Genomic DNA, 12,482 nt, shown 5'->3' with positions numbered 1-12,482 from the left:
CTGAATGTTACTGCTTTTCAACTGGCATAGCAATTGTTTCCCTAAACACTAACAAACATCTTGCTTCCTACAACTCCTAAAGTGAATGTGCTTACTAAGGCTTGTGGGGTGTAAATTCTGAAATTTGTAAGCAGGGCAGCCATTAGCAAATAGCGAAAGACACATTCCGTTTAAAAAAAAGGAATAACAAAATTATTCTGATTGCCTCCAAAAAGATGTATAACTTATTTACATAAAATTGACTTACATAGAAACATAGAAACATAGAATGTGACGGCAGATAAGAACCATTCGGCCCATCTAGTCTGCCCAATTTTCTAAATACTTTCATTAGTCCCTGGTCTTATCTTATAGTTAGGATAGCCTTATGCCTATCCCACGCATGCTTAAACTCCTTTACTGTGTTAACCTTTACCACTTCAGCTGGAAGGCTATTCCATGCATCCACTACCCGCTCAGTAAAGTAATACTTCCTGATATTATTTTTAAACCTTTGCCCCTCTAATTTAAGACTATGTCCTCTTGTTGTGGTAGTTTTTCTTTTTTTAAATATAGTCTCCTCCTTTACTGTGTTGATTCCCTTTATGTATTTAGAGGTTTCCATCATATCCCCCCTGTCTCGTCTTTCCTCCAAGCTATACATGTTAAGTTCCTTTTACCTTTCCTTGTAAGTTTTACCCTGCAATCCATAAGCCAGTTTAGTAGCCGTTCTCTGAACTCTCTCTAAAGTATCAATATCCTTTTGAAGATACGGTCTTGCACTTATCCGCATTAAATGTCAGTTGCCGCAACTCTGACCATTTTACTAGTTTACCTAAATAATTTGCCATTTGGCTTATCCCTCCTGAAAAATTAACCCTGTTACATATTTTTCTAAGACAACCCTTACCATCAAGACCTTCTGCAATATCACTAATATAAATATTACAGAGAATTGGCCCAAGTACAGATCCCTGAGGTACCCCACTGGTGAAAAGCCCATGATTTGAATATACTTAGTTGAGTTGACAACCTAGAAGGCAAAAGTTAGCTAAATCCATGTGATTAGGATACAAGTTTTAAACTAGAATGAGTTTATTATTATTTTCCTATTTAAAGGAACACTCTAGACACCACAACCACTTGTGTCTCCAGGTGCCGTCCCTCATTTCAGATGATTGCTCTCTGCCTATCGCAAGTATGATTTGGTATAGTGTAAGGTAGAGCATTATCCCTCTTAGCCATTCCTGCAGAAGCGGCCTGGCTGTAGGCTCCCAAGGACCCGACTCACTGTTAAAGGGACACTATAGTCACCAGAAAAACTACAGCTTAATGTAGTTGTTCTGGTTAGTGCAGTCAGTCAGTCTCTGCCAGCACTTGCAGTAAACACTGATTTTTCAGTGAAAAGGCATTGTTTACATTACAGCCTGGGGACACCTCCAGTGACCAATACTGAGATCCTTCTGCATGGAGACACTGAACATTCCTCATAGATATTCATTGATTCAATGCATCTCTATGAGGAGATGCTGATTGGCTAGGTTGGCATTTGACTCCACCTCCACCCCACCTCCTTGGTAATCTCAGCCAATCCAATGCTTTCCTATGAGGAAGCTTCATCATCCCTTCTGATGATGTCGGCCAAGGAGGTAGATCAAAGGCAGAGCTAGCACCAGCAGATTGGAATAAAGGTGATATTGTACTATATTTAGAGGGGCAAGGGGTATCAGGGGGCTAGAGAGTGTTTTTAACACTATAGGGTCAGGAACACATGTTTATGTTCCTTTAAATTATTCAGAAATGAAAGGGGGGGGGGGGGGCGCGTCTGGGAACTCCATGCATCTTATCCACTGCAAAGTACTATAGCCAGATATGCCCAGAGCCCCAACCCATTCCCATTAAAAGGAACACTCCAATCACCATAACTATTACAGTGTGCTGTAGTGGTTATGGTGCTAAGTGAGCCCCATCAGTGCAGGGCTAGCTCATTGTCTAAGAGTGTCAGCTAAACTCTGCACTGCAGGTTTTAGCAGAGATAGAGCGCTTCCAGCTCCAGAAGAGATGGGTAGCAGCACCCAGTGCACCCCAAAGAAGAAGTCATACTGTTAGCATTTGTTTAGACAAAAATAACCAACAAGGCAAGATCCAAACAAGGCCATACCATCAATGAGTTCAGTCAATTAAATTTTAACATGTTTATTTATATTATTATGACATACGGCCATATAACCAGGTTAGCAAATAGAAGAAACTTATGTAAGAGATACAGATTTGTTTTATGTATTCAGTGGGATGGATTAAAGTACTGTCCAGAAGTATGTGGCATTTATGGTTTCCCACCGTGAAATCGATTAGCTAATAACTTATAGGAATATACAGAATTAATTTTTTGCATGGTTAAACTCTCGGAGAACACAAATTTTACATAGTGACCGGAAGCACTGCCGCTTCACAGAAGGCAGAGAACTTTAGTTCACACAAAATATGGTGATCAAGAGACATACAATTTCCTCTATAAGAATTCCCCTTCTCTTTCCACTGGCAGAAAGCAAAAGTAATGAAAGAAATTAATGATAAGTATTAATTCCTCAACGGTTTCAAAAGCATGAAACTGACATTACTTACAACATTTTCAGTTGTGTAAACTACAGGTATGATATGAAAATATAGTAATCTCTTACTTTATCCTTCTTCAGCATGTCCATCTGTGTCCTTGTTGTGGTATGCATATTTAGCTGTTCCATTTCCTGGTCCAGTTTCCGCACTGTCCTGTCCAAGTCTGCCTTTTGGCTCTGGAGCTGAGAAACCTCACCTTTCAAAGCATCTACACTGCAACTTTTTTCCACGTTCTCCAGTTCACGTTCCTGTGCCAATCAACATAAATGGAATCAATTGATGAAACTTGCAGCCAAATGTAAGATGTAGAAAGTAGAGAGCACCTCACAGTAAAGTATCACTACAAAAGATGTGCAAGCACCTGGAATTAAGTCCCACTAGATAGAATACTGTACATAACATTGACCTGGTACAGTTAAGTGGGTATAAATGTTTATTTCACAATCTCAAAATAGATAGTTTCTTAAAGGAACATCTTAAAACACCAGACTACTGTGGTACACTCTAGCAGTTATGGTGCCAATAATGTCCTGGAGCCTCCCTTTTGTAAGTAATCAAACCATTTTATAATGATTTGACTTTTTAAAGGGGTCGACCTGGTGCCGCTCTCCACCTACATTACTTACGTCAAAAGCCTTAAAGCTCCTGCTGCTGCTAAGCCCAGCAGTGCAATACTAGTATAATAGCTGAGAACACCAACTGATTAACTCAAACAGAGAGTTTCTGACTCACTGTTGGAAGTAGTGGGGGCAGGAAACAACGCCTTGAGGACCCAGGTAAGAAGTCAAACCATCCTAAAACAGTTTGGCTACTTACAAAGAGAGGGCAACATTACTTTTGACACAATAGCCCCTACAGCATGCTGTATTGGTTATGGTGCTTGGATTGTTCCTTTGAATATATGTGTACTGATCAAGCTTTAAAGGATAGATAAAAGTCATGTTCTGCACGTGAAACAGAATACAAAATGTTTTAAACTATAGATTTTTAATGACTTAGATAAATTAATCACTTTTATGATAAAAAGGGAGGTATGTGCCACACATAAATGCTTGGCATCATTAGGCTAATGAATAGATAGCTGGTGCTCTCATGTACAACTATAATGGATCCAGAGAGAATGGGGCACAATACATAAGCTTTTTGGCTCTATAACAGACCCAGACAGGTAGTTCTGCATCCTTTTGATTTTCAAAAGCCAAAAAAAAAAAAAAAGAAATGTAAAAGATGGAGAGCATATGTTTATCCAATCTCTTATAAAACTATCACGTTCATGACTAGCCACAAATTCCACATATTTCATTAAATACAATTGAAACTATTCCGACACAACCACACATAAAATATGGTCATAATATTACATAATGTTATATTTTACTTGGGGGAGATTGGCAATATCTTTAAAAGAGCCCTTTAAACTCTTACAGCATTTCTCACAGAAAACGCTCTAACTCTTTACAATGAGGGGAGAGGTTGCCAGCAGTGACCTACAGCACTACAACAGCATGTTCTTGTCAAACATTCTAGTGCTACAAAAATAAAGGTGTTATTGGCAATGCTTGAATTTTTTATTTAAAGGTTATTGTTTTAATCTATCCCTGCAGCAGTTACAAAGTTGCCATAGTAATTTTATAGCAGCGTAATCCTTACAGTCTTCACAAGTTCTTCGTCTAATTCCTGTAGCCTGTCAGAGGAACCCTCTAATTGCTGAAGTTCAGATTTGATGTTCCTTAGATCTGTTTGCTTCTTGATTTGCATCGTAGACTTCAATTCAATGGTTCTTTGCAGACCAGTTTTCTTATCTCTGATTTCATCTATTTGTTTCTGCTTTGCTGCTTCTTTCTCCCCAAATTCTTTCTGAAAAAAACAGCTTTAAATCAATAAAAATAATTACATGGCAAACATCACATTTACTGCAGGATATAGACCTCAATTTCATATTGGTGGATACGCTTTCCCCATGATTTGATATTTTTGGACAAACTTTTAAAATGATCTAATATTATGAAAAATATGTTAATTTTGTAATGTTTTGATCAATATATATTGATATATTTTTAAATCTGATTTTTTGTTATATATTTCAATATGTTGAAAAAATTTACTTTAAAAGTGTATCTAAAAATATTAAATCATTTGAAAAGCTTATCCAACAATACTAAATCAAGACCATAGTTGGAAACTCTCTCACTTTTTTTTTTTTTTTTATCTCCAGTAGCTCTGTTCTAACTTTAACCCTTCTGACAGGGTTATTTCTGAATTTACTGTATAACCCTGTAAATATTGCAATTTGTAGTTAGTTTACAGATAGAAATAATTACGGACTCCTCACAACTATTTAAAGTAATTACTCCCCCTTTTTTATGTAAATGTCTGTTAATATCCCCTGTTTTTTGTTAGTTTCTGTTTTTATTTCTATTGTATTATTGACATTGTCAAATTATGTACTTATAGTACCTTTTGTTATAATCAATATGTCCAATCTTTTTATTTTTAAAATGAACAAAAAAATTTTGAACAGAAATAATTGAGGATGTTCTTATGGTTATTCCTTGGGTCTCTATGCATTGTTAACCCGGTTACATTCATTTTCCTATTCACGCGTTTACTTATCTTATATATCCATTTTACAGCTCAGTCTCCCTAAGATCTTTCAGACATTGAACACTATTTCCTTCTAACTGCTTTTAGGGTTCTGTCATACATTTTAGATCCTTATTGGCCACATGACTTACTTAGCAGGATAAAGACGTCACTTTCATTATAAAATTCCCCACACAATCTTAACTGTAAGTTCTCTATAGCAGACCATGTCATGATTTGTGTCCTTCATTAAATATGTTTTCTATTACACACCAAATTTGTATATACAAAATTGATACAATTCTGAAATTAATTAAAATTGTCTTGTAAGTGTATTTTTCCCCACAGTAAAAATAAAAGAAAAAGTTACCTGCGCTCTCTCCTAAATCCCTATGTATTTTTAAACAAATGGAGGCCATCAGTCCTGCCACCATTTGTTTAAATATACATAGGGATTTAAGAGAGAGTGCAGGTAACTTTTTCTTTGGTTTTTACTGTATGTATTGCGGCTGATGTGTACTGTGGTCGTTGCTGCCGCCCAGGAGTGATGGGAGTGAGCGCAGGACTTATCTTTTTGTATTTGTGTTTATTTTTTCCTCACGACAACCTTTTGTCTGGATGCATTTAGTTCCTTTAGACAGTGCGCTCTTAGGCTGTCTTTAAAAGTGCTACAAAAATTTTAGATTACAACTAATTAGTTATTGTACAGTTGTATAGAGCTGCAGAATATGTTGGCACCATATAAATAACTTTAATTTGCAGTACTTTAATTAGGCTAAATAAAATTTGCTATAAATGTTAAATTAAAGACAAGAGTCTTCACCTCTCAAAAGCACCATATCCAATTCATCTGAAGATTTTGTTTTTAAATAAGTTTCATTCTGTGTGTATACTTTGCTGGCTGATCACAGTTTTTTTTTTTGCCAGTTTTGTGTCTGGCATCAGCTCACACAGACACTGTGACAACCATGGCAATATTTTTTTTTCTTGCTTTGACTACATAATTCATCTCCCCAGATGAAGTGCACACCAGATAAGCCCCTTTGTAGTTGACAGAGTAAAGTTGTTTTCTTTGGGGTTATATGAAAAAACAGCTTACAAAAATTTGTAAGAGCTGCAGACCTGATTGGCCTTGTGGATTGACTGAATGTGTCAGCTGAAGCCTCTAAGCCAATCAGTAGTGTCCTATTCACAAAACAGCTTGAGAAACAATCATTTATTTTAAAGCCGATTTTATGGAGAGCTACTGATTAGCTTATAGCATCAGCTGATGCTCTCAACCAATTACCTGTGCCCTTGTCCCGGTCAGTCCAAAGGTTCCTGTTTAAAGAATCTCAGAGAAGAGGAAGGACAGGTGCAGAGCTAATTGGAACTGGGGAGAAGACTTTGGAGTTAAACACTTTAATCTCTTATAGGAAAGCAGGCACCAGGGCGTTGTAATGGTGTCCAGTGGTTCCCTTTATGTCTCCAACTTGGATGCATTACTAAGAATTGCTAAAATATTTTCAATCCCATAAAAACAAGACAAGAGCATAAAAAACAGGCATTAAAGAGAAGTGGTGAGATCAGTGGAAGTGAAGAGGTGATGAAAGCAATGAAAAAAGTGTAAACGCAGCGGCAGTGAATAGAAAAAAAACCCAGAAAAGAAATATAGTAAGGAAAATATATGGGGGAGTGACAACGAGATATGGAGAGAGCACTGAATATTATGGAGATAACATAAAAGAGATGTGGAGATAACAAGGCACATCATTGATTATATACAATTGTGAACAGCAATATATGAATGTGTTATTTTAAAAAAAGAATTGATATATAGCTTTGTTGACTGTATAAGAGCAAAATGAGAGAAAGAGAGAGAGAATGAAAGTATGCATTAAGCACAAACATGTATTTTTCTATACTCTTACATTCCACAGCAAGATAAATTCACCAACTCCACTTTTACCAGAAAATATTTACCATGATCTGATTTGCATGGGCTTCATCTTTTTCTTGTCTTTCATTGACCAGTTTCTGAAAGCTGCTAGTCTGTCTTTGATTAAATGGTGTTCGCTCAAAACCATCAAGTTCTAGCTGTGTTGCCAAACTCTTCATGAGTGAATCTCGGGTTTTGATTTGCTTCTGATGCTGATCCGCTTCCAATTGCAAACGCCCTGAAGGAAATGTTTTCATGCACTGTTTTAGTATTGATCAGGCTCTTCTACAAATACAAACAACCTGTTCTTTGAAAGAAAACTGCAGACACGTGTAGTTTTTTTTCCATCAACCCCAAAAGAAAACATCCTGAAAAAAAATACATGTTTTTTTTTTGGGGGGTGCCTACTAATTTGTTATAGAAATATCACAAAATTCTCTATCGAGCGTTCCTTTAAATTAATTTACAGCTTGTTAGAAATTACACAAAAATATTTTTATTTTTTTTAAATTCTGTTTTTATTGAAATCTCAGTTGATCAATTACAGTAATACAAGAGGCTCATGACATAGTGGGTATGCAGGCAATATTACAATTTATTTTGGACTATCACTTAAACGGCAGATTTCCTCCGTAATAAAATCTGCCTACTTTCATCTGAAAAACATAGCCAGGATACAACACTTAATTCCACCGGAAGATATGCCAACATTAATCCATGCATTTGTATCCTCTTGGCTAGATTACTGCAATGTTCTTTACTTGGGCCTCCCAGAAAAAGAACTCCATCACATTCAGACAGTACAAAATGCAGCAACCAGACTACTGATAAATTAAACTCACTCCTGCCACATAACATCTGTTCTCCACTCCCTGCATTGGCTTCCAATTAAATGGCAAACATATTTTAAAATTGGCCTGCTGACCTTCAAAGCCTTAAACAATGAAGGCCCTCAGTACCTCAAAGAGCTCCTCACACCCTACATTCCATCCTGATCACTTCGGTAAGCCAGCAAATACTTCCTATGAGTGCCAAGAATAAAGAAACTCAGGTTCCAGGGCATTCAGCCATGTTTTATAATGCTCAATCAGAGAGGCACCGTCCGTACAGACTTTAAAGAAAATAAAAAATAAAAAGATAAAAACTCACCTCTTCCATCAGGCATTTAGTCCACTCATCTGACCATCAGAAAATCCTAACTTTTATGTCTTTATGTTTGTATATTTGTAAAATGTTTTGAGTATAACCTGGAGAAAATTGCTACAAAAAACGCAAATTTTTATTCTAATTATTATTAATTGTCAATATACATCTGGGATACAGAGGCATTATAGCATACACTCGACAAATGTCATGTTTTGTTTATAAGCAGCATTACAGTGTCAGTGGTAAAAAAAAAAAAGTTTGTTTTATTACATGCTATTGTTAGAGTAACTCTGTTCGAGATTATATTTGGAAGGTAGTTAGTGTCAGGGTTAGAGTTGCGCTTGTGTTTGAAACAAATTGCGATGGGCCTGTCTTTCTGTGCAGTGTTATACGTCACCATGTCAACTGCTCCTCTGTATGAAAATGTAATACAAGTTTTCTATGTTAAACAGGAGATTCGGTCTTAGTGTAACATTAAATTAACAAAGAAACAAAGACTAGAAAACAAAAAATACAATGGTTTCTCCATCTCTCTGCTCTCTTCATCGGTGTGTCTTTGGTAGTCCCATCAAGAGGTAGTTTGAGGTTATTGACTCGTTATTTACATGCTATAGTTTGTCATCCTGAAAGCTGTGGAGTCCCAAATCTTGTGAAAACGTTTGGAGGTCTCATGGATCCTAGCCGTTAACCTGTACATCTCTATTGTCAACTTTATTTTACGAATGACTGGATTGAGAGTCGGGACAGTTGAGAACACCAAAGTTTGGCAACGGCCATCTCGCTGCTAGTGCTATTCTATTAGTCATTTTATTTTGGGCTCTAGTTCCAAGAGTAGCCAAAGACACGGTTCCAGGGGGAGGTTGGACGCAACCTCTGCCCATAGTGTGATCAGTTTAGGGCAAAGCCGCCACAGATGGATGTATTTTCCTCTCTGCCCACATTGCTTCCAAAAAATATATGGAGCAGCCGGACATGCGTCAAGTAGCCCAAGAGCACGGTTTTGTATGCCTGCTCCTTGTGGTTGATGCAGATAGAGACGGAAACATTGGCCTTTTAGATCTCCTACGAGTCAGAGAGATCCTCTCTTTGACTCCTAATTACAATCCGAAATGGAGAAATATTTTGTACAAAATACCCTTCCAGAGACAAACACTGCTACTTTGTGGCAGGCCTTAATTAAATATGCCTCCATTTATAAAGACGATCTCTGAAAAATGTGCTTTCTTGGCACACTAAATTATATGACCTAAACAAGCAAAACAAGCCTAACCCATCACCGGCCATTAGGGAGGAAATACAGGCCACTCAAAACTGTATAAATGATTTAAATCTTACCAAGGTAAGATTTGCTCTGAAAAAAAACTAACGCAAAACAATATGTTCAAGGCAACAGAGACAGTAAACGTCTGGCAGAAAGGCTCAGACAAACATTCCCAAACAAAAATTCTTTACATCATGTCCCCAGGTCAGTTGATTCCGTCTGACAGCCTACGTTGAAATCTGTTAACGATCGATGAGTCTGTCAGACTCCATCCCCAACGCATCTGGACCCTATCTGCTCCAGTGGGAGTGGAGGAGGTCTTGTCAATGCTAAAACAGTTGCCATCCCACAAAGTGCTGGGCCCAGATGGATTCTCAAACACTTACTATAAAAAATATACCAGCCAATCCCGGCGTGATCGCGATATACACACTCCCAGTATGAATCAAACTGAAGGGGCTACTTAAGGAGCCCGCGATGCCATGACTCACTGTTTAAGCCTCAGACGAAGGCGCGTTTTGTAGCGCCGAAACACGTGTTAGGTAGCAGAAAGGGGGGACAAGTTTTGTCCAGACACCGACCAGTTTAGAATCTCGTTTCTTCAGCAAGCTAGTTTAGCAATCATAGGATCCTGTACAGTTTAATAGGGGATCGGGGGCTAGTAGGGGCAGAGGTGACTACGGGGGTTTCTATCGTTGGTCAGATTGTGCTATCTACTTTGCTAGTCGGCCGTTTTTGGCTATCAACTAGACCCTGTATATATTCACCTGTTTTTTCCTCACTCTGTTTGTCCGTCCCCTGGTGACAGCACCACTATGGATACTATGCAATTTGCAACAATGTATCTGTGTATTTACTAGCTACTGGCTCTGTGAAAGCCTTCCTATCGTTACCTCCTGTTACAAGTGTATACTATATACTATTCGTGCCATAAGCAAGCACTCTCTATATTAACAGGTTTTATGTGGAGCGTTTACAGGAATGGCTACTCTGATTTGATATTGAATTTCATTTTTTGCAATTCCAGCTGGGATTGCCCAGATGAGACGCACTGTACTGGTTGGGGGGATTTATAGCTCTATCCAGCTTTATATATCCTTTAGGTGTAACCTTTAGTTTATCAATCCCCATTTGGACATTTGTCCCCCCCATTTTTAAGTTTACTTTTGTTTTCTTGTTCTTACTCCCTATCGGAGTTTTTTATCACAGCAAATATTAAAGGTTATGTTTTATAACTTCATTGTACATATGTATATAGTTATGCACTAGGGGGCGCCCTTTCTCACTTGACCAGTTCAAGTATGTCTTTCTACTATAAAAAATTAGCAACAATCCTAAACCCTCTAAATAGTAGCTCTATGTCAAAATGCAGTAGAGTCGGGAAATTTTCATTCTGATAGGTTGTCTGCTCATGTTGCAACACAGTCCAAGCCCGGGAAGTCCCCAATGCAGTGCCAGAATTTCAGGCCCATATCTCTCTTATATACAAAATCAAGATATTTGTGAAAAAGTATGCTAACAGACTAGGAGACATAATCCCCTCCCTGATGCATGATGATCAAGTGGGATTTGGGAAGGGAACCCTTTTGTCAATATGCTGAAAAAGCATTCAGAAGACTAAACTGGAAGTTTCTAGAGCATGCACTGCAGTTGCTATGGGAGGAGAGTAGCGGGACCTCTTCAGGTCTTTTCTGTTCTCCATTGTAGGTCAATGCCGTGGCACGTGAAGCATTGACTGACAGCTAGGAAAGAAAAAAAAACTTTTTAAATAGCTTTTACTCCTAATCTATACATTTGCTAGCAAAACTGCCAGAACAATGTATAGATAACATTGTATTCTCAATCTAATGAGCATAAGTTGTTTGGGCCATGAAATGTGTCCTTTAACCCCTTAAGGACCAAATGTCTGGAATAAAAGGGGATCATGACATGTCACACATGTCATGTGTCCTTAAGGGGTTAAAAACAAAACAAAAAACATCAAACTCCATCTCACCTTGTTGCATCAGAAGATCCCCTTTTTCCCTGTTCAGTCCCTGTGACTCCTTAACGGCTTGATCCATTTTCCGCTGGTGATCACTAAGCCTCTTCTCTTTTTCTCGCACCGTTCTCTGGTGATTGTGGTACATTTCATTAAGTTCCTCATCTGTACCCTGGAAGACCTGTATATAACCGCAAGGAATAGCATAACAAAATTACTATATAACTTTATTTTAACAATTTGTTTTAAACAGCCCTTTACGGTCTTGTATACTTATTTCATACTAATATTAATATTACCTGACTAATTACCACAAACATTTCTAACATACCAACACATACAAGACAATATACACCTTTTAAAAAAAATCTGTTAAATCCCACGGCTGTGTATTCATGATTCGGTAATTTCAAACCTTCCTTTACATCATTAACATCAACAACTCTCTAACATTACATCAGCCACTATTTGTATTTCATAACCTGAATTGGGCTAAAGCAGCAGCAAAAAAAAAAAGAAAAAAGAAAAAAAAAGAAAAAGAACCCCCCCTAACAAAAAAAAAAAAAAAATCTCCCTCCATATGCATGAAAACAAACTCCCACCTTTTCTATTTTCTCTTCTAGATCTTGGTTATCTTTTTCCATAATTTTCTTTCTGCTCTCCAGGGCGTTAATTTCATTGTCGAGCTTCAATACTTTTGAAAGATTCTTCTGAATTTCAGCCAAACGATTCTAAAATAAATAAAGATAAATATATTGATATTGCTCACAGTTTTTTGTCTGTTCACCCTGCCTGTTCAGACTAGCAGCAGGGCTGCCGCAAAGGAGCTTAACCTCTTAGTGACCAGACCGTTTTTCAATTTTCTTACTGTTACGGACCAGGGCTATTTTTACATTTCTGCTGTGTTTGTGTTTTGCTGTAATTTTCCTCTTATTCATTTACTGTACCCACTCATATTATATACCGGTTTTCTAGCCTTTAAATAATCTTTCTAAAGA

The 12,482-nt window shown here is 37.5% G+C and overlaps 1 protein-coding gene across 1 annotated transcript in view; it reads right to left on the bottom strand.

Moving 5' to 3' along the window:
- Positions 1-12,482, bottom strand: part of RAD50 (RAD50 double strand break repair protein) — a 114,496-nt gene that overhangs the window by 75,398 nt on the left and 26,616 nt on the right. The window contains exons 7-11 of the mRNA XM_063447420.1: positions 12,087-12,215; positions 11,500-11,665; positions 7,141-7,334; positions 4,246-4,452; positions 2,661-2,843 (exon numbers count right to left, since the gene is read on the bottom strand). Coding sequence (XP_063303490.1) covers positions 2,661-2,843; positions 4,246-4,452; positions 7,141-7,334; positions 11,500-11,665; positions 12,087-12,215 — 879 coding nt within the window. The remainder of the gene's footprint in view (positions 1-2,660; positions 2,844-4,245; positions 4,453-7,140; positions 7,335-11,499; positions 11,666-12,086; positions 12,216-12,482) is intronic.

The sequence above is a fragment of the Pelobates fuscus genome, chromosome 3 (assembly GCF_036172605.1).
Source record: "Pelobates fuscus isolate aPelFus1 chromosome 3, aPelFus1.pri, whole genome shotgun sequence".
NCBI classification, from domain to species: Eukaryota; Metazoa; Chordata; class Amphibia; order Anura; family Pelobatidae; genus Pelobates; species Pelobates fuscus.
This window is presented reverse-complemented; position numbering and strand designations above follow the sequence as displayed.